General features: G+C 34.3%; 1 protein-coding gene across 2 annotated transcripts in view; it reads right to left on the bottom strand.

Moving 5' to 3' along the window:
• Nucleotides 1-7,698: 7,698 nt before the first annotated feature.
• The window catches only part of Wdr37 (WD repeat domain 37), an 81,149-nt gene continuing 62,412 nt past the window's right edge, over nt 7,699-26,435 (bottom strand). The window contains exons 7-9 of one of the 2 annotated variants that reach the window (XM_089089673.1): nt 21,945-22,080; nt 20,119-20,365; nt 7,699-10,721 (exon numbers count right to left, since the gene is read on the bottom strand). In XM_089089673.1, the coding sequence (XP_088945799.1) occupies nt 10,587-10,721; nt 20,119-20,365; nt 21,945-22,080 (518 nt within the window). In that variant the 3' untranslated portion in view covers nt 7,699-10,586. Of the gene's footprint in view, nt 10,722-14,613; nt 14,737-20,118; nt 20,366-21,944; nt 22,081-26,435 lie in introns of those variants that run through there. The other variant, XM_089089674.1, reaches the window with a different exon arrangement.

Below are 26,435 nucleotides of genomic sequence, written 5' to 3'. Positions count from 1 at the left end.
CAGCTGATGAGTCAAAAGTAATGAAAGAAAAAAGTGATACCGAACTCTCAGCTGCCATTCTTGGGAGACATCTGACAGTTTATAAGTGGCCAGGGAATTCCTGTGTCGTTTTAAAATTACTTTTCTGTGAATAGGCAGCACGGCGGCGCAATACATCTGGCACGTTGACGATAAATCGCAGCAGTCCAGTTTTTGTTAAGAAAAAATCACTCTAGTTTGTTGCGCCCCCTGGCATTGTCCGCCCCTAAGCCCGGGCCTATCGGTAAATTCTGGTCGGAGGACTCCATCAATTTTTAAGCACATCTTTACAGGTGTCTTTGGGAAAGCTTTAAGCTCAATTCTGCCATACCTTTCCCTGGAAAGCACACCATGGGCGTACGCAGGTTCTTGTCTAGGGGGGCAGCCAATTTTGTGATGAAGGGCAGGAAGGGAGCTTAAGTTATATTGGTAATTCACAAAACATTACATTGCAAGCAACTTCTATCATACCTGTGAAATATTTATTAATAAGTTATCACCAAAAATCATAAATCATCAAGAAGCTTTAGCGTTAATCTTCTTGGATTATAGCTAAAAATTTCCAAGATATTATGGATAATAGCTTCTTGTTAGACTTTTATTCTGTCATTCCAGCTGTTTATTTAAAACTTTTTCAACCATCTGCTTTTTCAGCCATATCTAGCGTAAATTGAAATTCTAGGAGGGGGGGGAGGGAAGCTACCCCCCTCTGCCCTCCCCTCCGTACGCCCATGAAGCACACCCTAGTTGATTATCGAAGCAAAGGCACTAAAAAAAGATATAACGAACTCAGACCAAGGTTTAAGGTAAAACGTAATTTATTACTGACAAAAAAGACAAAATACAGCTTGAGCAAGCTCTCCATATAAAGCACGACCTAACCGCTAATGTTGACGAACTTATCACAAAAAAATGAGACTAATAACAATAAAAGAAGCTAACCATTGCAACACCTAAAGCATTTAGGAACATACTAACAATCCTAATGAACATTTAGATTTTAACCTGCACTTCTGACTTTTTTCATGAGTTTCTGTTTGGTAGAAATTGGAACAAAAGACTGTTGGAACAATATTTTACCATTCTTTCTATCGGCCACAAGTCTATCGACCGAAGAAGATAAGAATATTTAGCTGAACTCTACATTTTCATCCCATGGGTAGATCCAAATAATGAATAAAATATATATGGGCACAATAAGATGCCAAATCGATTTGCCCCGCTTTTTCAATTTTCCCATGTAAAAAAAAAAAAAAAAAACCAAATAATTATTAACTATTAAGTTAAAAAGCTAAAAGTAAAAAAACAAGAAGTAATGTCCCAGAATGACATACACATGCCAGCCAGCAAATACGAACAATTTTTGTATTGACTAAATTGACTAACTCCATACTAAAATGGACAACATGTTTTCCATAATCAAAACATTCCCACACTAACAAATACTCAATATTTGTTCACCAGACAATTGGGATAGTCGGTCAAAATCATAACCTGCAATGTATATTCTTTTTCCAGTTTGTCCGATGTTTGCTTTGTGGAGTGGATTAGTTTTATGGGATATTTTATGAATCTATGCCGCTTGTATACTACGTTCTTCTCCTTAGTAAAATATTAAAATCCAGGAAAAAATTTACAAGGTGAACACCCTTTTTAAGCGAATAAGATATAGGTGTTGCGGAATTTCGTGATCGAAATCATAAAAAAATCAACCTTACTATGTATACTATAACCCGGTGAGCGACAGCTCACCGCTCCATTAAGCTGCATTAGGTCAACACGGAAGCGAACGCTTACCCTCCACCGTCCTTGTCATGTTTAGAGCCTCATTATTTAGCCCCTCTACCAAAAAGTTTCCACTTCCTTTATTTTTTTCTTATGACCTCTCTCAACCAATCCTGGGACGCCTTACTTTTCGTTTGGCCTCGTCTGGAGTGCCGAAAAGCGTACAAAGTATGCTATCACTATTCAGTATAATTAAAATGAATGACAAATTTATTTCCCCCCTCTCTGCTACCGGTCCGATTTGTCAGGGCAATTATTTCCCGTTAAAAATTTCAGAAGCAAAGCAGCTGTAGCCAAAGAATGAGCCGAAATATGAACCGATAGGCTCATTGTAATTAATATTTGACATTCAATATCCAATTACAATTATTTAATAGCGTTCAAACGTACTTATTGAAAACTATTGTAAGTAATTACTTGCTTATTGTGTTTCTGAGCACAACTAGATACAATACGTTCTTTTACAGATAGAAAATTCTTAGAATATTTGTCTATTAGTATAAGCTAACAATGCTTTCAATTAGTTTCAAAGGTTCTATGGGTTTGCGAAACTTCGTCTATTTTTATGAGAAATTTATTTTTATATCTAGACCGCTTCCAATAATTACGCTGATTCAATAAGTTACTTGCAATTGACTGCTCTCGATTGCAATAAGCTCTTTCAACCGCGGTATTAATCAGGACTATTTTATTCATCAGTGTTGCTGAGTTCCAATAGACAATACGGATGGTAACAATATCTATCATATCTCCATTAAAATTACGATTTGAATCACAACAGCTGAAAGAAAAAGAATAGCCAAATTTGCATTACTAAACACTATTTTTAGCGTTAAAGAAATTGTAACTCCTATGCAAACGGTGAGAGCTAAGTGAAGCAATACTTTAGTGTTGTAATACTTTCGATTAGCTTCGTCAAAAACCAAACTAGTAGTCAGTTGCACAATTTTTTTTAGTTTAAAAGAAATGTGGCTAGACAAAATGTTTAACAGTTTTTCAGAAATACACAGTCACTTAGGCTTTCAAATTTATCTTTGTGATTTGTTTTTGGTTTACATCACTTGTCTGGGAACAAGTGAAAGTCGAAAAGAAATTTTCAGTAAAGATGAAAACCGAAGCCTCGAAAAAGGAATTTTCACATTCAACGGTTATAAATCAGAAGCGAGTACCCTATCAGAACCTTCAACTGAGCGAATTGAACAATATCAACCCACACTTACCAGTTCCAAAACTAACATTCCGGCTAATATTTGCTTTTTTACAGTGCGCCAATAAAAAGGTTCAGTGACTTCCAAAAACAATAAAAATATGCTGACAAGGCATACTGATCATACTTCAGTACAATTTAGAAATGAACCAGCGCTACTGTCAGTGCACCGTTAATCAACAGAACTATAAAAAAAACTAATGGGTAAGTTGAGTTCAATTTTGTAAAAAAAAAAGTGTTTTAATTCAAGGTCTAAATTTCTTGGATTCAACCATAATTTTTCTGAAAATAGACAGATTCTTTTGTTTTTAAGCCCTAATAAAATATAAAATAGTTAGGGATAAAGAGCATAGGCGAGAAAAAAAAAAAGGTAGACCAAATACACCTAATGAGCCGTTTTGACAATTTTCTCTTCGTCTCAATGTAAAGCATGTAAAAAGAGAGATAAATAAAAATAAACTCAAGTAGTGTGTTTGTTTAAGTTTTTACAAGTCTATTATTTTGCTGGGTAAAATTAGATGACGTTGTTTTTTTTTCTCTAGTCAACTTTTCTTATTCTTTCCTAGGGCATAGGAGGGGAATTCTAACTTTCTTTCTCAACCAATCCCTCCTTTTAGAACTGTCACTTGTCGCTAGATCACCAGTATCTTTGTGCTTCAGGGATGGATCTATTGCCTCAAAATTAATGGAAAACTGCCCTGCCCCGCTAAGCGCAAAACTCATGTATACGAGCTTTTAACTGGGGTATAATTTCTATTTCAACTGATGAAAGTTAATGAGTCATTTGATTTTGTTCCTTATAAGTCAGGTATCAATTACATTAATAAACTATTTTTGCCAATAAAATAGTTTGTGTCGTAAGAAGTTGTTGTAACTGGTAAAACTGGTCACGGTAAAATTGGTTATTTTACGTATTTTATCGTAATTTTAGGGACACCCGTAAAAGTTGTGTTTTACGTAATTTACCCATTTTACCGGTATTTTACGACGCCTTGCAATTTTCAGAGCACAAAAGCGCGAAGAGGCTGGCAGAAAAAGGATTGAATATGATTTTGTTTTGTTTATAGCTTTTCCCCGGTTTGAAAGGCCGTCTGTCTGATTTGTTATCAGAACGATAAAGTGTATTATAGTACGGGTAATTACAATTTTAAAATGGTGAAATATTAAATGGTAATAAATACTTTCTTGCTAGATCTCTTTGGTAAATATGGTCTTTCATTGGTTTCGGCTTGATCTTTCATTCAGTGTCTGTTCGTATCTGGTACAGTAAACTCCAAAAAGGTTAGATTTTTTTTTTTTTCTATTTAGCACTGAGGACGACTTGGCGGAGGTCCTTATCGAAATATTTGCTTGTTTTTCGTCTTCATGTTTTTACCACTGGCTGACAAAATCCTCGCTTTCTCACCCTTTTTTGGTTTTATTTTTCATTTAATATTTTCTTTCCTCTCTTAGCTTCATATTAAATGGTAATTACATTAGTTATGTGAACTGTTAAAGACAGAAAGGGCTACAAGCAGGATTGACATATGACACACAAGAGAAAAAAAATTAAACAGCCGACAAAAATGTGAGCCAGCGAACAAAAAAGAAGCGAAAATTATAGAAACAAATATTTCGTCAGGGACTTCCGCTCAGCCGTCTTCAGTGTTCAAAAAAAAGAAGGAAAACTAAACTTTTGAATTTAGCTGAGCAGAACAAAGACGAATGTGGAAAGCCATTACCTTCAAACATTAAAGTTGCCTCATCAAAAAGATCTATACGATCTGGATTATCAACATTGTGGAGGGCCAAAGTAGAATCAATATCCTAATTTTCATTTTGTATTTCACGTCTTAGAGAAATTTTGTATTCTTGATGTCTTTTCCTTGGGAGCCGGCGTTTACCCATGACGTTTACGGCGTTTACTAATGACTATGAAAGTGACTGAATGTTCCGCTATTATGATCCAGTGCTTAGTTAATAAAAGTCATCAAAATATTACTAACCTCTTTTTACTTGTATTTGGTACTTTTGTAAATAAATGAAAAATAACATGTATATGATATTAGGAATGTGACTGAATGCGGCTATTTAATATATGCGAGGCTGTTAGGGTAATATTTCTTAGGTTTAAATGTAGAAAAAAATTACTAATATGATTTTACTCCCAAATAATGGCAAATTTGATTGTATTTTTATTTTTGTTACAGAATGAATGTCCGAAATCAGGAACTGTCCGATTGATGAGGTATTACTCTAGGCGCAAGATTATCAAAGGCATAAACTAGACAGTTAGTTAAATTGATGAAAATTAGATGAAGGGGCATTACCTTTTTTAAGCCCAGGAAAATCAGAATCATTAAAAAATTTCATTAAAAGTTGTAAGTATTGCTGAAAAAGAAATTTTCAATTGGTCTCGTAGCTAGAGGGCAAATCTAAAACACCAATTTTACCCTGTATTTCCTAGGAAGTACCTCATTTTACCAATTTTACCTTATTCTACCAATTTTACCGATTTTACTTACCGAGTTTTTATTTTACGGTAATTTTACAACACTAGTCGTAACTGAGAAGAGCAGATGACCCCATTGCAATTCTGACAAAAAAAAAATGTATAGTCTTAAACTCATTTTAGGCTTAAGACACAGTTATGGAGTCAACCAATCTTATTCTTTAATAGAAAAATCATACTTTATTTAGGAATACTTAAAAACTACCTGAAAAACCTAAGATGTATCTTAATCGGTTTTCTTCGGAGACTTCATCATAATCATCATCGCCCAAAGCCTCTTTTTTCTAAGACACTTACTCTTCCTGTAGCAATTTGTACTTATTTTATAGCCGTTTGTGCATTCTTTATCCAGAAAAAACTATTGTGCATGAACGCTTGATGATTTTTTGCACAAATCTATTTACTGACCCCCTTGACTTTCTTTATATCTGACTTTTTGGTAAATAGAAAAAGCAATGGTAACGATACGTTAACAGTAGCGATGATTCAAAAGGTATTTAGTCACATAAGAAAAATTTTACTAAACGAAAAAACTGAGAAAAATGACTTTTCTGATTGCCAGAAATCATCTCCTATTTGAACAAACATGCTTAATTTGGCCTTCGAAACTTGACAAAGACAATTTCTTTACCAAAAGTTATCTTGGAAACTGTTCAACAACATATCAAAAAACATACCTTGGAAAAAACAAAAACTATCCAAGAACCAAATGAGAACCTGGAAAACGGATTTGGTCGGTCGACCAAGTGCACTTCATTTAGGAGAATGTGGATACAAATCACAGGTTGACAGAAATGGCACATACCACCTTTAAATTACCATACCCATAAAACAATGTTGAATTAAGATTCCCAAACAGCCAGTTCCGTCTTAATTGGTACAAAAACAAACCGGTTCGAGAAATTGTCGAAATGAAATCTACTTCAAACAATATTACTTCATGCAGTTTACAATAACATACAAATTTCTTCATCTGCGGCATCAAACAAAAATCCAAACAAAATCAAGAACACCTGAAATTATCTAATAAAGAAATTTACACTACTTTCCAGCAAGCGAAAAGACAAAAAATAACACATATAAATCACAAAAAAACAAAAATAATCAAGAACAATAAAATAATTAAGAACAAGAATAGGACCATAGTTCATATTTTAATTTTGCAAGTCAATTCTGTTTGATAAAGTGTACCAGATATTTTCTTTTCATTATTTATATACGACGAAAATTAGTGTACTTAAATACATCAAGTTCACTCCCTTCAGTTCAAAGCCAAAGAACAAGACAGACAGCCACGTGTATTGTTTTAAAACTTTCAAGTCAGTATTTACTTTCCAATCATAGGTACCCTCAGCTTTGATCAGGGAGGGATGGAGCGACAGGTCGACAGGTTTTTTAAATAGGTTCCAGATATCATGATTCTTACTGATATTGGTCCGTTGGTTCAAAGATACTCATTTTCGAGCCCAAATATCCTTATTTCTGAAAAAATAACATTTGCTACCTAATTACCATGGTCTACATCAACAATTATCCTTGAATAATCAAACTAAAAAACTATCTTCCTCCTCCTCCATTAATATGCCCACTTCTGCACCGTAATTAGTTTATTACTTTTGGTTACTGCACCATAAATAGTCATTACCGTTGTCTCTAAAATGCAAATTTTTTAACTCATTCGGATTCGCTATTCTGCTTTCTATATCTTCCAAATTAAACACTGAAACTAGTTTTCCACATAGAAACAAGAATAAGAAAGACGGGTATGAAGTCAGAGCAGACTTCTGCCAATAGTAATTCTTTTTCTGGGTGAGGGGCAATGCAAAGAAAAAACAAATTTTACTTGAAAATTTGAAAAAGAAACACCCAGAAATTTGGGGAAATTTAGGATTTCGTGAAAGGAGGTCCGCTCTTATATAATACCCAAACTGAGTTGGCTCACAATGCTTCACATACAAGGACTTCCTAACCAAACCCTAATATTGTATTCATTCTAAACTAATTCCTATCAAAAACTTTGAGCGTATCACCTCGTTTTTTCTGCTCATGCCTGTCATAAAATAAACTAATATGAAAAATTACACTTGTATTCAATAGGTGCGAAACCAAAAATCACACAAATAACACCTTCTTTTTATAGCCAACATTATCCTTTTTGTTTATTTAACTACTCTTCATGATACGAGTAATGGCCATCCAAAGATCAACTGTTTAATAGAAATATCTGACACAGTTTACCAGATCAGAGAATAAATACTCAAATTTAAACAAAATCTGATACTATCAGAGACATGCCCTGAATGAGCCTCATTGACAGTTACAGATTTTTCTTTGTAGTTTTTCCATACCCAAGCAACATATATGAAAACCACCTCATGTGAGTCCTTGAATTGACAGAATGCAGTAGCAGCATGTTTCCAATGCTTAGGCTTTAGCTTACATTTCTAAATACCATCCAATTTCTGCCAACATAAGAGACTACTCATGGCATGTGCCCACGTACTCCGATATCATTACATTTTTAACAATTAACATCAAATAAAATAACTTAACACACACAGTAATACAAAATCAAAGACAATATATTATGTTTTTTGACTCCCTTGTCAGTGAGGTAATAACAACACTATGCCAGGACTACTTTTCGATCTCAACTTTGAGTAATTCCCAAGTAACTCTGCCTAGCCTCCATGAGAATTTCAACAAATGCCTACTCTATTGTGTGCTGCTTGGAACATTTTCCAGTCATTGGGGGTAGTGATAGCAAAAAAAAAGAAAAGAAAAAAAAAGCACCAAGGACATCAAAAATAAAATCTGATTCTTTGGATTCGATAAGTGGAAATTTAGAAAATAATACAGATCTTACAAGTTAGGAAAAATCGGCAATCCAATTTTTAACATAAAGAAGAGCCACATAAGCAGTTATGGTAGTAAAAGGCACCAAGCTTAAAAAAGGAAACGTGAGTGAAAAAAAAAAGCTAAAACCTTTTTTTTAAATATATGGCACCAAACAATTTAAGAAAGTATGGCTTTTTTTGAAGGTTTAGTTGTTTAGTGAAGGTTTAGATTGTTAACACAAATGTTTTCCCGACTCAACGAAGCATCACTGACGATAATGTGATGCTATCCTAAAAACTTCATAATTCTGATACAGCCAAAGAGAAATCTTAGAAACCCGCGCTTTAGGTATGATCTAAGATGGGTCCGATGGGCAAAAAATACTGTTTTTTTTATATCTAAATTTCTTGTAAGCATTATATTCTAACAAAGGTTTGGTTTTTCTAATTCCCGTTGCTTTTCACAACTGGCAGACATACCATTCACTACAAAAGGATTTTCAAAATATTCTTCATCAATAAGTAACTATCTCTAAACAACTCTTAAAGAGGAGAGCTGGCCAGAGTTAACGTAACTTGACTGTAAAATTATTACTGGGACACCGTTTTTACTCTTAGCTTTCGTGTTAATTGTTTGGCTCATGGAATGGTCAAGAATTACTCAGAGCTAACTGCCTAACATCACCCACATGTAAAAAAAAACAAACAAAAAAAAAACAGACATGCCCAGTTTTCAACATCCCCAATACAATCTTGTTAAGAAAGCTAAAATTAGAGATCTAAAAAAAGGCAAAATATAGTTGGATAAACCTTCGTAGCTTAAGAATAGACTCTAGAAAGGAAATATTTGATTTAATATTTATATTAAATTTATATTTTATATTAATATTATAATATATAGCATAAATATATTAATGTAAATAATATTTATATTAATATCTATTAATACCCATAAATACAAAAAATTAGATTTTTGAAGCTCCCGAAAACATCAAAAGTATATAGAAACGATATTTGGTAATCAATTTGGTGCTCAAGAAAATTTAGAAAGCAAGTCTAGGTGTGTTGGTTAATATTTTTCTTTTTTCATTTGTAACTCATAATGTGTGGTAAAACAAGGAATATTAGGATTGGCCCGCAGTATGACGATGCGTCAAATGATGTACAAAACTAGCACCTTAAGAGGCATAAAAGCTTAATTTTAAGGGAGAGTTCGATATGATAATTGAAATGTAACATATTTTTAGTAAAAAATGAGCAGTTCAAAGGCTAAATTATTAGAAGCAGAAAAAAACAAAGCAATTAACCGCTTCTTCTGGTTTTATATCTAAAATTTCACGTAAAATTTCAATTTTCTGCTAGATCCCTGGGCTGAACTTATATTCATCTCATCGAAAATGCTGGTTAGAACATTATGTTTTTTTTTTAAGTAAACATAACAAGCTTTTTAGGTTTGAGACTAAAGTATCTTGATTTTCATTCCCGATTAGTGTTTTTTTTTGTAAATTCTTTCGATCAATCGAGAAGAAGGGGGGGGGGGGGAGATTTCCACATTTTTCTTGATGGGTTGATGTTTTCTGAGGGGATTATGAAAATTATAAGTTTTTATATTATGACGTACAAACAGTCCAATACCTACTAAAATATTGCTACAAAAAAGGCTAATAAGCAGAGAAAAAACAGCACTGTTACCATGGAGTAAAAAAAAAAAAATATTTAGGGGAACCAACTGACCAATTCTTTATCCTAAATAAAATATAAGTTTAAAAAAAAAGAAGAAATGAAACATGAAAGATCATAAAAAAATTATATTGCTAATGTAATGTGGGTGATCGGAATTCAATTATCAGTATGTGTGTTGCAATATGTTATGCAGTTATCTACATTTAACCAACAATGTCACGTTATAAGTATGTTTATGAATTAACTATCTAATGACTTAAGTTTTCGTAGCTTTTTAGTATGCTTTCATGAATCACAATTGTTCATTCTAAAGTCCGAAAAACAGCTGGTACTAATGAAAACAGAGCCACGAAGATCAAGGAATAGGAAATTATGAAAGAAATACAAATGCAAAGAAGGGACCAAAATAGAAAAAGGGTAATCACAGGGAAGGATCTAGATCAAATTCTTAAGTTACTTAGGCCACTCTATTAAGCTTAAGGTCACTTTTTCGCGTAAAAATAAAATAATAACAACAATGTCTTTGGTGTAACCGGGAAATAGGGCACTGGATTTCCTACTGATCTCACTCTTTAGAATCTTTTCCAGGCTGCACATTCCAGCCCAAAACCTCTTTATCAAAACCACAAGTTAAAAGATTGCATTTCTGACCCAAAGATTCATCAGTCCAAGCAGTTGAGCATACCATACGTCTATGGCCCTAAAAAAAGAATATAATTATATAGCCGAGGCTAAGAGCTAAAAAGTTTTAAGCAATGGAAGATGAAAAAGACTAAAAAAACCACGAATTAATTCTTACTCTATATAAAACTTTCTTAACCCTATGATCTCGTCATGATCGCCCGAAAAACAGGTCAAATATGAAGGCATATCTTACGATCCCATTATAATCCATACTATATAGCGGTTTGTCTTTTTATTTGCTAAACATTCGAAAAATATTCAAATGTTTCAAATAAGCTGAAACTTGGGACGTATGATCCTTTCTGGTCTGTTGAACGGTGGAAAACTTCGAGGATTCTTGCACTTGAATCATAATTCATAATACAGTTAAATTATCTACTTTCATGGCTACAGAGCGTACGGGTTATTATATCTGGTTAAAATGCAGTAGATTTCCGGTTTGATTTTCCAGAAGGAAATTGAAGGAAACGGCTGGAAGTGACAGGAGAAGGTCAAAAGAGTATGAGGAGAAGTCTGTTAGAGGGAAAAGTAGCATATTGCACTTTGTTTGAAGCACTTATAGCAGGTGCAACAACGTCTGGTAGGAGAAGGTGATCAAAAAGATATAGTTGAGAGTGGGGACTCGGAGGTTGGTTTTCCATATTTTATGAATTGACATTTGTTAGTATTGACATTATCCTTAACTAAATTAATTTAAAAAAAACAAAGTTTTTCCGAGGGAAGGAAAGACTGAAGTTGAAACGTAAAAAGGACAAAAATTATTACTTCACAGTCTATTTAATATATATTAACATAACAAGCACAAATAAACGCACTAATTATGTTTCTCTATGCTTTTATGATTATACAAAACTACCGCTTTACTGAAAACACAAAAGTCAAGTATAAAAAACAGGATTATTGATTTAAGAGTCAAAAGTGGGTGTGTAGCCTGACAACACTAAACGAATCAATAAAGCTTTTCATATTCTTACACCATTTGTGACATTAGTAACTTTCAGTATCAATTAAAATTATCTTAAAAACATAAGCGTAAAACTAAATATTTTTTAATAACCGCGAAGTAATTGAACAGCATACAGAAATATTGGATTGATTTATCAAGCAGCATTTTGCTCTCACCAGCTATAATACAAATAGTGGGTAATACACAACCTTAAATTGTAAGAAATATGCTTTAGTATTACTTGAGATGAAGATCAAATACGACATAATATGAACTCTGGAAATCCGATTATTTCTCTCTATACAGGAGTGAATATCAAGCTATGATACAAATTCTAAAGCTAGTCTATAGTCCTGATACTATCAAGATGACCTTACTTCGAACTTGTGTACAAACTAATCATGACATGTCCTTTTAAGAACCAAAACGAGAGCCAGTCATTGAACTGAGCCATTGTGCAGAAGTGATACCAAATTAAACGTAAAAAAACGACAATCCTAAAATGGATTGTTGCTTTATCTTAAAAGGGATTGATCCTAAGAGGAATTGATAATATTTTGATTCTATAAAAAGTATCCTTAATTGGTTTGCTTTTACTGTACCAAAACTCCTATATTATTTTGTGTTTTCAGTAAAGCACTAGTTTTGTATATCATAAAAGCATAGAGAAACATAATTAGTTCGTTTATTTGTACTAGTTATATTAATATATATTAAATAGGCTGTGAAGTAATAATTTTTGTCTGTTTTAAGTTTAAAATTCGCTTTTTACATCCCTTGGAAAAACTTAGTTTTTTTAAAATTAATCTTTGTTCGTTTTGATTAAAATTTAATGCACAAACAACGCTGCCATTATCTTTTTTATTTATACGGAATAATGTATGTTCGTTTTAAGTTTTGATGCCATTTCTCAGTTTCAGTTGAAAACTTATTTTTAATATAATTTCTCATTATCACCGAATCTAGGGGAGATAACATAGCTCTAAAAAATACTGCAAACAACCTTGACAACTAAGAGAAACTTTCAGTCTATATCATAAAGTTCATTATCCATACTTCACAAAACAATACATGTTTTTCAGGAACATTTGTTTTTTGATGAGCAAAAACCTGTTTTTACTCGGCCTACATCACCTAAAAAAGCCATAATGAAGACAGGGCTTTAAAACTCACTTTCTTACTATCAGAAACAAGAAGGCTTCTGCAACAAAAAAAAAGCTGTTTAAGGCCTCATTTAAAATCTTATATTTATTTATACTTAATCACTTTTTATAAATTTGACTTGATAGCACATTCTCACAAAGTGCAGCGCTGTACTGACAGAACCATGCCTCTAATAATGTAGTTTAATATATTGGTGTTTGTAGGACTTTAATTGTGTAGCTTATTAAGGGGGACTGGAGGAGAAAGTTGCAGGAGGTGTTCTTGCAAACCTCCAGTTAAGGGTCCTGGACCATAATTATTACAATGGTACCTTTTTATGCTTCCAAGATTTTCTATTTAAGAAGTGGCACAAAAAATGTTGTCTTCAGTGCTATATATCACTTATGAATTGCAGTATTGATAAAAAACACGTATGTATAATGAAAAGTATTCAAAAGAACCACTAAACATAACTCAAAAAAGTTCTAGTAGCCCACTCACCCTAGCTTTTCCAATTGAGACAAGGCACCAAAAGTGCCATTTTTAATGCTATTTGAACCGTGCAGATAGTGGAATTTGTAGGAAGAACGTAAATATGAGCAAAATTTTTTATATGAGCTATCAAAAATCTATCTACGATGTTCTAGTAGCCCGCTAGCCCCACCCAGGAGAAACAGCGTAAAAAGTGCCTTTTTTAGTGCCATATGGCACTTGCACACAGCGAAATTTATCTAAACCATGTACATATGAGAAATAGCTTTTGAATGAGCTCTTAAGCATCTCTATGTTGTTCTAGTAACCCGCTAGGCCTGGAATAAAGAAGAACATTTACCGTTTTAACATTTTTAACTTTTAGCTACTATGCCCTGTGGTTCGCTCTTTACTATGTTGCAGCTAATGCTTCAACCATGACAAAGAGTTAATTGCAAATTTTTCTCAGAAACTAGTTAACATTAATATCTGTGAAATCTAATAGATGGTAGAATTTTTAAACAAAACTAGCAAATATAAGCAATAGCTTATAATTGAGCCATTAAACATCTATCTACGACGGTGTGGTAGCCTGCTAATGTTTCAGTAGCTTACTGATGAGCAGACGATTTATGAAACTTACTAAGAAGGCTGGGAGGGGAGTGTATTGGAGGGGTTCTTGTGAACCTCCAGTGAAGGGTTCTGGAACATCACTATTACAGTGATACCTGTTTTGTACTTCAGAGGTTTAAAAATTATGGTGCCAGAGAAGTGGAACTATAGGTTTTGTTTTAGTGCTATATCGTACTTACGAATGTAAAATTGAAAAGAAAAACACGTATATAAGAGCAATAGCTTTCAAATGAGTTATTAATCATCACTTTTATAAGTTCTGCTAGCCCAATAGTCCCACACTGTAAAAAAGCTTGTTTGAGATTCAACAAAAATTGTTTGTAATGTTTATCAACAACAAAATTGGAATTTCGACAGCTGAAATTGAATATTGGAGACCATTTTGGAATTCCATGGTCATTATGGAATTTCTAATTTGTTGAGAAACAAAAATGTTGAATTCCCATATCACATTTGAATTGTCAATTTGTTGGCAAAACAACATGTTGGATTTTAAGATCCTTATTGGATTTCCATCTTGTTTGCTGGATTTCCCATTCTCTTATTGGATTTCCATCACTAGCGTTGTTAAAATTCCTAGGTCTACAGTATAATATCTAGTTCTCCGGATTCAGATTCCCTTTCTTCTTGCTTAATCATCAATAAATATCAAACAAAATTATCTCATTTATTTTACAAGAACAGAAAATTACCAAAAAACTTTCCCAGATAATATGACACCTCTTAACGGCTGCATTTTTCATGGTGGGAATCAGTAAATCAATGGCGTAGTAACAGGCCGACAGAAGACACTTGAGCAAGATATATCTTCCCATCAAGAAAACAGTGACACACGGACCTGAAATGAAGATGAAATCAAATCGAGGCACAAATAAAAGATACTTCCCCCCTTTTTTCTACCTCCAGAACTGAACGGCTGCAATAATAATGCCACGAATCCTGTCTTTTCTGAATAACTTTGACTTACTCATCAGATCTCATCAAATCTCTTGTTCGCCGCCTTATCAAATTTGTGTGTTATAAAATTGAAACCTTGCAAAATAGATCTTCTGCTTAGATGAAGTACAATAAAATTGTTTTCAGCTTCACAACTTTGCTCAATCCCAATTTGCAAGGTTTTAAAGATATGCAAATACATTTCCTAGATTTTGAATAAAAAAACATTGATATGGCTTAAAATTCTACTCAAATAGCAGGAATTGCTTTTTCGGAACTAAACCTTGAGAAAACGAAACTGATAACTAAAAATTAAGGTAAAATGTTGTTCTGTCAAAATTTCAATAAGTATAGACCTGTCATGTAGGCAAATTTAAAGACCATCTAGAGGGAGAAGGAGTGGAGGTAAGTACTTCAAAATACCTTCCCGGGACATACTTTGGTACTTTTGTACTATCTGGAACACACGCACTATATTATATAGAGAAGATGCGGGTTTATTTCAATAGAGAAATGGATTGCAAAGCGTAGTTTGTTATTGGGTTTACAGTATTTAAACTATTGTTTAATGGGGTTTAGGGGGGACAAGGTACCTAGGTTTGGTTTGGTATTTAATATATGCTATGCTTTACACCCGATCCCCCCCTAATGTGCAATTATGTAGCCGAAATTTGTTTATAAACTATTATATTTTTATGCTATTTTGTTTTACTTCATTAGCATCAACCAAACTTCACTTTTCGCGTGTGTTCGAAATAGTACATAAGTACCCATACTCTAGCCTGTAGACCCATCCCTGAAAGTTTCATTTTCCTAACCTAACCCCTTTCCAAGATAGCCAAAAGTGACTAAAGTAGAATTGGTACTGTTCTGTTAGCTGTAAGCCACGCAAGATATATGATAAAAGAAACTAGACAAACAGGTTTTTCAACAGAGAATTGGATTGCAAACAGTGGTTTCTAACTGCGTTTACAATATTTAAACTTTAGTCTTTTGGGGTTCAGTGAAAAAAAGGTACCTAGGTTAGGTTACGTAATTAATATATGCTATGCTTTTCCCCCCGCCCCCCTAATGTACAAATATATAACCAAATTTTGTTTCTAAACTATTATATTTTTGTCGTATTTTGTTTTATTTCATTAGGATTAACAAAACTTCACTTCTTGCATGGTTTACAGCTAATAGAACAGTACCGTAGAATTTTACCAAACTTCTTTTATTTATAAAAATAAACTATCTTAAACATTTTGGGAAACATAAGACACAAGTTATCAATATTAATAAACTAAACTGAATACTTACCATCACAATCAGACTGTCTTCTCTCTCTGATCTCTCTGAATCATAATGTCTTCTCTCTCTGAACTGAATGCCCCCTAGGCAAAATCGTCGCTTCGTCGTTTAAAGGTCTTAACACTAATTCTTCCTCTGTATTATACGTTTGTAGGTAGTTGAAGGAGATGATTTTTATTTTTGTCAAATTGATCTCAAATCATAACTTTCAAAAACAAATTAAGAGAAACATTAGGTCTTGGGAGGAGGTTTAAGTTGCCCTCCAATCTTTACGGTCTCTTAAAAAGGGCACTAGAACAGAAAAATAAACAACAAATAGAAACGCATCCGTGATCAGTCTGGCAAAAACATACAATTCCACATTTGTGCAGATAGGAGATCAAAACCCCCACAATAACATTTTCTGATACGCTGAATCTGAAGGTCTGATTTACATTAAGATTTATTGACTTTTTGGGAGGAGTTTCTCCCTTTTTCGAAAATCAGGCTCCCTGTTTTCAGAATCTCTTAATCCATCAAAATCCCCCTTTATTCTGAGGCTTGGAGCCTTTGGTGAGTAGATATTAAAAGCAATGAAATATTTGCAATCTGCGTAAAAACACAATTCTTATCAATTATTATCAAAATTCCGTTTTTGAGTTTCGGTTACAATTTAGCTGAGTCGCTAATTAATTACAGTTTAACACTATGAACTGTTTGATAAAACTTATTGGGCTAACGTCCTATTTTTTTAATAATCCTGTAGCAAACCGGAGTTTTTGAAAAACGATTTATGTTATTAAAGTGTAGTATTTCTGAGTCCAGTTGAAATGTGCACTATTTTAGAAAATTTTCTTTTTTTGGGAAGCTTTTGGTTCCTTTACGTGTACGTAAAGGACTGAAATACCCTTACAGGCGTCTTCTTTTCTTCGATATATTTGCTTACTTGGCTATTCAGCGTAAGCAGCAAATTTATGGCAAATCCAGGGAAGAATTTTTTGAAACGCTTTTTGGGTCTCATTACAAAAATGACGTTCATCGCAAAAACATAAGTTGTTCCCACAAAAGCATTATCGTTATTAATTAGAAAAAATTGAATTCAGAAAGCAATATATTTTCATCGTTAGTACTGTTAAGGTTAGGGTAGTATCTTAAGAAATTTTCTACCTACAGAAACTCTAAAAAAATGTATTTAAGAAAAGCGATTGTAAAAGTTAAAAGATAATTTTTGTACATAAATTTCTGCGTGTTCATTTTGCAGACAAGAAAGCTCAACTTATTTCAAAGTAAAAATATATTTCTTTATTTTTATAATTATTTTTTTTTATACTCAAAATTCAATTAGAATTCCCCTTTTTCTTCTATAATTCAAATATTTGAATTGAACTTGTATTGAACATATTACTTTCAATGATCCTATAGTCAAATTTAAAATGATATTCAAGAAACTTCAAACTACTCTTGAAATTCAAACCGTGTTGATTGATATAACAAATTTACGGTGAAACCCTTTGAGAAATAGCAGAAAAAGGCCATTTTAGTGCCACATGGTACTTGCAGATGGCACAAGAAAAATAACATAAATATCAAGTTTCACTCATTGATGTCAACGCTTCATTTACATACTTACATAACTACCTGATTGTCCTTTTTTCAGTCGTCTGCATGATCCCCGGGAACTCCAAGTTACCACCCTCAAAATACTTTCCCCTTAAAAGAAAAAGTTGCTGGCACTCGGCGAGAATATGTGCCACATCATCAATACCTAGGTTACATCTGGGGAAAGAGTAATCCGCACCTGCATCTGGGGCCATCCTTTTTCTTTCAAATACTATTTATCTATTTTTTAGTGGCAGGCAATTCGCTCGGATGCGAAACCAAGTCCTTAATATCTCCCCCGGTAATCCTAGTTTAAAATAATATTCAAATCCAAATATCTCTTTTACTTTGGAAAAAACATCAATGTCTCAGATGTTTTAACTGCCTGGGTCCACATTTGGACTTCCTTGTCTTTTATTCTTTCTATAATCTTAGCCAAAAACGGCTCGTCCTGATCTGAGGGTTTTAGCCCCTCATTCCAAATATAAGATAATCCTACTCATACTAAAACATTTTTTATTTAACAAGGCCACGATCTTTTACGTTTCGACCGTAGCATCTCCAGATAAGCTGCTTTTGCTAACCTATATTCTGTCAGACCTAGAACTTTCAGTCAGTACCAGATCATCTGGGCTAATCTACTCGTTCTCAGCGAAAATATTCCTAGGTCACATTTTATTGCCTGATTGTGGGTCGTTACATGAAGACCAATTAATCTTTTAAAGTGTTGCAGCCGAATTGATTCCAATTGTGCTGCCAGGTCATGGCCCTTAAACGAATGACATAACCAGCTGGATAATTTTTTTTCTTGTATAATAAAAATCTTTTCAGCATCAAGCCGGCTTAGGCCGACAAAGCTGCGCAAACTCTTCCTCCACCCCAACCTATTCAAAGCTTCACTTTTTACCCCCTCCCAAGAGATTCCAATTTCCTTGAAATCCTTTCTTACGACCTCTTCCCAATCCATTCAGAGACGACTTTCTTTTCAATTAACCCTAGATAGATGGCTCAAAAGAACCATCTTAGGCAATCTCTCATCCTTCATCCGCAAAACAGGTCCGAGTCATCTCAACCTTTCTGTCGTTATAACCCTAGAAATTGGACCTAGAATATAACCCTAGAATAGGACTCTCAAATGATCTGCAAAATCAAATTCTAGGAGATTTTTACCTTCCCATTTGATCTTATGCCCTCCTATAGCCTTTGCCATGTTCTCTAGGACGAAGCTTATCAAAATGATCCTTATAAATGAGGATAGAACACAACCCTGCTTAACTCCCGATTTAATAATAAACCCGGTACTGACTTCATTTCCTATCTCAGCCGCAGCAATATTATTCTCGTTCATTTTACCAATCACTTTAATGGGTTTGTTTGTCTGGTATACCTTACAAGGATAGGAACTTCGCTAAAGCTCTTCTATCGGCTGAATTAAACGTCTGTGCAAAATCTATAAAACTGAGGAATAAAGGACTCTGTTGATTCAGGTACTTCTTATGCTACCGCCTAGAACAGTAAGACCTAACAAGTGAGTCAACCATTTCAAAATATAACCTTACATGAGAAAAAAAAAGCAGGACAACATTTCCGACGTTGTTCCGCCCAATTACATACGAATTGAGCTTCTTTCTAGGATTGAGAATCGATAGTTTAATATATAGTAGTCTGTGAGATGCCAAAATCAAGTATTTTACGGAAAATCTAAAAATTTAAGAGTTTTTCAGGCACTCAACGTTATTGCGAGCCCGATTTTTTTAAAAGACCTTTTGGTAGAATTTCTGGAGTTTCAGATAAATCAGAAAAAAACTTTGAAAATTATTACCTGAAAACTGTGAGTACCAGAAACGGCCTGATTGTTAGATTTAGCCAAAATACATTACGCAAAGCTATAGGCGATAGACAACTTCTGACTTAACTTTTGGGGAAAAAAAATGAGATTTTCGAGAAAAACTCTGGAAAAGTTAAAAGTTTTTCAAGAAAGTTGCTACCCGTGAAAGCTGCGCAATATTCCCATCTCAAGGTCAAATTTAGTTGCCAACAACTTGAGCAAAAAAAGTTGAAAAAATTCAACTTTCATGGGACAACAAGGCAATACTTGCAGCAACATTTCTACAGCTGAGCCAGTCATGGAAGATAAGTCATTATTTAGTGGCAAGGCTATCTATAGCTGTAAAAATTGGACGATGTAAAAATCTCTTACGAGAGCGGAAGCAAATAAAATTAATCATTGATGAAATTGACATAACTTTTTCTTGTGTGAGCCTAGGTGAAAATTCAGAAACTTTGCTATTAAGCTAATTTCAATAGAGCTCTTTCTAAAACCTTAAATGAACTTAGCCAGCAGATAGGTCTATGACTGGTTAAGGCTGCCATTAGTTTTGAAGCCATAGTCGTAATTGATTAAATGAATAACCTGTCTGTTGTTCCTGGGAATCCTTCCAAGGCGATGGCCAGTGATATCATAGAGCAATACATTTCTATTATCCATAGGGATGGCTATATGATTCGATGGTGCTACTGACATTCGATTAACAGCCGAATCAACCCGTATAGCGTGGAGGGGTGTTCGCATGTTTTTGAGATCCCAGATTTTCACAGATTTATCATCAGACCCAGAAATGATTTTGTCATCACCAGCAAATACAGCACAATTTACAGACCTACATAGAAAAAAGAAATAATTAAATAAAACCCCCCCAAAAAAAAAAATAGCACTAGGAAGAATAAGAAAAACCATTGTTAGGATGCAGGAAAGTATAACCTTTTATCCATCTTATCTTATTTTCATTACAGCGCTAATTTTTCGTTGCTTAAAGCAGGCGTGAAATACTTTTAGGCTTTTTTCGTCTTTTTGCATGTTCTACTGAAAGTATATAGTTTCTCAGAAATGGCTCATGATAGTGGAAATGATTTTTTTTTTTTATAATTTACACCTTATTTACACTGTAACTATTAATTTAAACCGTATAACCGTTTTGTGTGATTCGTGATTCTCAAGTTTTATATATGTGACAGAACATATGCGTATCTTCAACTCGAAGAAATTTCTGTCTATGAATTATTCCGTAATTAAGGGAACACTTAAGGAGTCCACGGTCAATCATTCTGATCAAAAGCTTCCGTCAATCGATTAACGTGTGAATCAACCTTCATTCGACCCTTCAATATTGACAAAAAGTTAATTTTAACTCACGGCCAAATTTTTAGTTTCAGTCAAAGTCGGGTAGTAAAGTGTCTACCGTGTGCCAAATGCAGTCTAATACTGATTTGGCTTTTCTTGCATGTACATTGGCAGCGCTCAAGGGAAAACAAAAAGAAAATAGGAACTGTTTTTGTTCCAAGGAGTGGTAAAACATGAGAAATCGCTTCACTCATGATCATTTACTGAACATTCTGCGCAATACAGAACAAGAGGACTACAGGAACTTTATCAGAATGGACCAAGATTGTTTTGATTTTTACTCAAGTTAGTACGGCACAATATAGAGAAGAAGGATACAAATATGCCGCGTACTCGCGGTTGAAAATTGTTCTTAAAACATTAATTTTCTTTTTTAGTTCAGAAACTGTATTATCTGGTTTCAATGTCTTTACCGCCCGCAATATTCAAGTCAGAACTTAAAAAACCTAACAAGGCGGTGATGCGGAGAAATACGGCCGTATACTGTGTTTTGAGAGCCTTCAGTGCAGTACTTCCAATTTTAGTGTAACTCCAGAACTCAAAAAAATTAATAAGAGCCCGGCTTATTTCCAAGAAAAAAGAAACAACAAGAATTCACACAATTTAAAATAAATAATCCAGATTCTTTTTAATTCTTTTTTCTTAAGAGGGGGAAAAATCCAGAAGCAAAAACAAAAGACTAATCACAGATTGTTGCGTAGAGCTTGACCAACGCACGTCGGTTATATTTCTCTCTATTGGCGACAATCTTGGCATATTCTAAATGGTTATTTTACTTAGCCTTATCTTGGTTCTGAAAGTTAGAATAAATGGTTTCTTATATACCGCAGTTGACTTTATAAAAAAAGATATTACCAAGTATTCGTACGGCCTTATCTCCCCCCCCTCCATGCAGAAAAAAAGCCCCAAAAGGCTAGTCGTGTTTGTGATTTGCTGAAAATTGACTAGATTCCGAATATGTAAAATTCATTAGGTTTAATGTTACCAATCAAAAGCTACCAGCCAGAGCTTCTGTGTCATTTTGAAGTTCTTAATCAAGTAAACTTAGGAATACTCACTCAATATGACCTTGAAAAACCCGAACTGAGTGCATATCTCTGAAGTCCCACAGCCGAAAAGTAGTATCTTTACTAGACGTAAGGGCAAGACGATTTTTTGAATGAGCAGAAACAAAGGTTAGCTCTTCATCATGACCTAAGAGAGAGGGAGAGGGAGAGAGGGATATAGATAACAAAAAGTTCTAAATCGTTACTTAATATTAAATGGTAAAAAGGCGGTGACAGATAGTTAAAGACAAACTTAGTAATATATTACAATGGAAAAAGGTTAAAGAATAAAATCTGTTCTTTTTTTGTTGTTGATGTTATAAGGTCATCAGAGTATAAAAAAGAACTAAAATTTAAGCTACTTTACAAGGGGGGGATTCTAGGCAGAAAGAGAAAATGAGAGAGAGAGAGAGAGAGAGAGAGAGAGAGAGAGAGAGAGAGAGAGAGAGAGAGAGAGAGAGAGAGAGAGAGAGAGAGAGAGAGAGAGAGAGAGAGAGAGAGAGAGAGAGAGAGAGAGAGAGAGAGAGAGAGAGAGAGAGAGAGAGAGAGAGAGAGAGAGAGAGAGAGAGAGAGAGAGAGAGAGAGAGAGAGAGAGAGAGAGAGAGAGAGAGAGAGAACCAATTTTTTAATCAAACAAAAACGTTTCTGAAACCAAACTCAATTATATTGAGTCACCAATTCCATTATAGCTCTAGACATGATGCTATTTAAATAAGAAACACGTGCGTTTTCTAGCTCATTCCAAATATTAGAATCATGATAAATTATGGGTAAAGAAAGAGATCATATTAAGTTGTGAAAAATGACATTATAAATATTAAATGTTAACAGTAATAATTATAGCACATTTTGGTCAACTATAATCGGTTGGATCTGGTGTTGTAAAATTACCCTAACAAAAAAAACCCGGTAAGTAAAATTGGTAAAATAAGGTAAAGTTGGTAAAATAGGTTAAATAAGGTAAAATTGGTAAAATAGGGTAAATATGGTACTCCCTAGGAAACATAGAGTAAAATTCGTGTTTTAGAACTGCCCTGTAGCTAGAAGACAAGTCGAGCATTTCTTTTGAAGCAAAACTTTCAAATTTTACCGAAATATTTTGACGATTCTAATTTTCCTGGGCTTAAAAAAGGCAATGCCCCTTCATTCACAGTTTTATAAATTTAATTAATAGTCTAGTTTATTCCTTTGGTCATATTATATTAGCGTTTTTATAGCTAATACAATCATATTAGCTATGATGTAATCATAAAATCATATTAGCTATTTTTTTTCTATATTTAAAACCAAGAAATGTTACCCCGACAGCCTTGCATATTTGAATAGCTACATTCAGCCACATTTCTCATATTATATACATGTTATTTTCATTTATTTATAAAAGCACCAAATACATCTAAAAAATTGGTTTGTAACACTTTGATGACTTTGATAAACTAAAAACTGGATCATAATAGCAGAACATTCAGTGACTTTCAGTCATTAAGACCGTCTCCAACAGGATCTGCTGGCAAACCTAGCTCCTCTCCTTCAGACTCAGATTCTGATGACTGCCCCCCCCCAAAAAAGTTCTGGAAGCAGGCTTTAGGATTATATATCAATTTATACCTCCAACCTCCCCTTGTCGCTCCTTTAGAACTAGTTCTATATTTATCTGAAGACTGTTTCAAAACCACTGCCGAGACACAAGGGCCGTTAAACTAGAATAAGGATTTGTCTGAGATACTGTAGTTATTAACAACACATTTGGTAGCAATTGGTTGAAAAGTTGGCAGACTAAATCTTAGAAAACGACACTGGTACTGTCAGTTTCCAATTGACTGAGGCTCTTCCAAAATTTATTCAATCACCCCATCCATATTAAAAGCCTCTGGGAAAAATAAATGAAAAAATATTAATACTTTCAATCCTTATGGGTCTTTACTATAGGCAATATTATACGATTGCCTCTTACTTAACGAGGAGAGTAGAAATTTCAATTTCCCTTCTAATGAAGATCCAGAATTATCCAGGAGAAAATGTGGGGATTTCCGTTGGGGAGGGTGGAATTTTCCAGAGGGAAGCCTGAGGAGAACGACGGCATGAACACAAAATTTCTCTGGGATGTAAAAATAAAAACAAATTGATGACATTTATTCTGCTTTGGCCCTCCACATCGTTGAAAATCCAGATCATTTAGCTCTTTTTGATGAGGCAACTTTAATATCTGAAGCAAATGGCTTCCCATATTCTTTTAGGAAGGCAATTGAAATTAGTAATCCATCCCTTGCTTTAATAGAGATACGGGAGATATTCCTACAAAACCGATCAACAATAACTTAAAATTTAAGGATTCAAATATCATTTTTTCTTCAGTTTAAATTAAGATCACCTGACTATACGTTTGATGAAAATTAGGTCAGTAGACAAGCTAAGTCAATCAATAATCAGATAATTCTTGCCCAATCTAATTGGTGAATCGTCTTCCATTTATTAAGACTTGGTTTGTTTAATTCAGTCTTTATTCTGCTCTGTTAAAAGTTACTTCAAAAGGTTAGATTTCTTTTTCTTTTTTTTAGCACTGAAGACGCCTGGAAGAAAGTCCCTGATAAAATATCTGCTTCTGTCATTTTCGTTTCTTTTCTGTCCACTCGCTAACATTACCCTCATTTTTAATTTTATTATTTTTTCTTGTTTGTCACATCTCAATCCTGCTTGTAGCCCTTTCTGTCTTTAACAGCTCACATAACTAATATATATTTCAGCTACTATTTCACCATTTTAAAATTATAACTACCTGTACTATAATACACTTTATCGTTCTGATAACAAGAGATTGAAGTCAGACAGACGGCTTTTTAAACTGGGTAATACAGCTATTCACAAAACAAAATCATATCCAAACCTCATCGCGTTTTTGTGCTGTGAAAATTGCAAGCTCACGTAAAATATGTCAGTATAATATGTAAGATTATTTGAAAAAAATTACGTTTTCTAAAGAGTTAAAGAGGCTGAGTTACAAGGTCGAACCTTAAAACGTACAGGGAGGCACAGTTGGGGGGCTGCCGCCCCCAAACCCCCCGCTTTTGCAGCCTTTAAATAAAAAAAAGTTTTTTAAACTGAAAGTAAGGAGCGACATTAAATCTTAAAACGAACAGAAATTATTCCGTATATGAAAGGGGCTGTGCCCTCCTCAACGCCTCGCTCTTTACGCTAAAGTTTGACTTTCTCACAACTCTTTTTTTTAAACAATAAAAACTTTAGCGTAAAGAGCGAGGCGTTGAGGAGGGCACATTCCCTTTCATATACGGAATAATTTCTGTTCGTTTTAAGTTTTAATGTCGCTTCTTACTTTCAGTTTAAAAAACTTTTTTTTTTATTTAAAGGCTGCGAAAGCGTGGGATTTGGGGGGCGGCAGCCCCCCAACTGTGCCTCCTAATCCTTGTACGTTTTAAGGTTCGACCTTGTAACTCAGCCTCTTTAACTCTTTAGAAAACGTAGTTTTTTTCAAATAATTTCTGCACGTTTTTGTACAGTTTATTACTTATTATTGCTTGACTAACTGTTAGCTGATCGTGTCAGGAGTTAAAGTTGGGGGGCTGCCGCCCACCAAACCCCCCGCTCTTGAACATTCTTGTGTTAAGGCTTTTAATTCCTGAATACTCAAATCACGTCGTACAGGGTGCCTCCTAATCCCTGTACGTTTTAAGGTTCGAACTTGTGACTCAGCCTCTTTAACAGCCCCCCCAACTGTGCCTCCTAATCCCGGTACGTTTTAAGGGTCGACCTTGTAACTCAGCCTCTTTAACTCTTTAGAAAACGTAATTTTTTTCAAATAATTTGAAAAAGAAGCTGAGTTTCTTTTTTAAACTTTAAATTCAGTATATGAAAAATTTCCTCTGACGGTGAATCGAACCCGGGGTTTTCCGACTGACAGTCAGGAGTCTCGACCTGTGTACTAAAGAGACACAATTGTAATTGTTTTTAGTAAGGGGAATCTATTTTTGACGCAAGCAAATCCCCACAAAACTTGATATTTGGTTTTTGGAAAACAGGGAAAGAGTGATCAGATTGAGCAAAATTTTCGAGGATAAGCTCCCAGGCCCCAGGAAAGCTTATCCTCTAAATTTCAGCCAAATCGGACAACGTTAAAGGGGGGCTGTGGTCGGAGGGGGGTGAAATTTTGCACGTTTCTTAGTTTGAGCTTGGGCTACAAAATGCGATTGCCGCTGTCTCTCTGCGACCGCTAGGACCGGAAATCGCTTGCGGGCTCTTATAGGAAAACGAGCCCGCGTTTTCGCGGGCTCTTATAGGAAAATGATAAGAGCCCGCTTATAGCGGGCTCTTATAGGAAAACGAGATTTTTCGTAAATGTAAATTCGGGGGATAATTTTTTCGGTCTGAAAATATCAAAAGGCACTAACAGGTCAAATTCTGCTTCGAATGAGTCCTCATTCACCTGGATCAGTTGCCAACTGTGACCTGTAGACGTGGATAACAAAAAAAAAAGAGAAATGAATTTTA

Source organism: Artemia sp. Qi Xiang Cuo, chromosome 5, assembly GCF_049724085.1.
Source record: "Artemia sp. Qi Xiang Cuo chromosome 5, ASM4972408v1, whole genome shotgun sequence".
NCBI classification, from domain to species: Eukaryota; Metazoa; Arthropoda; class Branchiopoda; order Anostraca; family Artemiidae; genus Artemia; species Artemia sp. Qi Xiang Cuo.
Note: the sequence above shows the minus strand (reverse complement) of the source record. Positions and strands in the feature narration are given on the sequence as shown.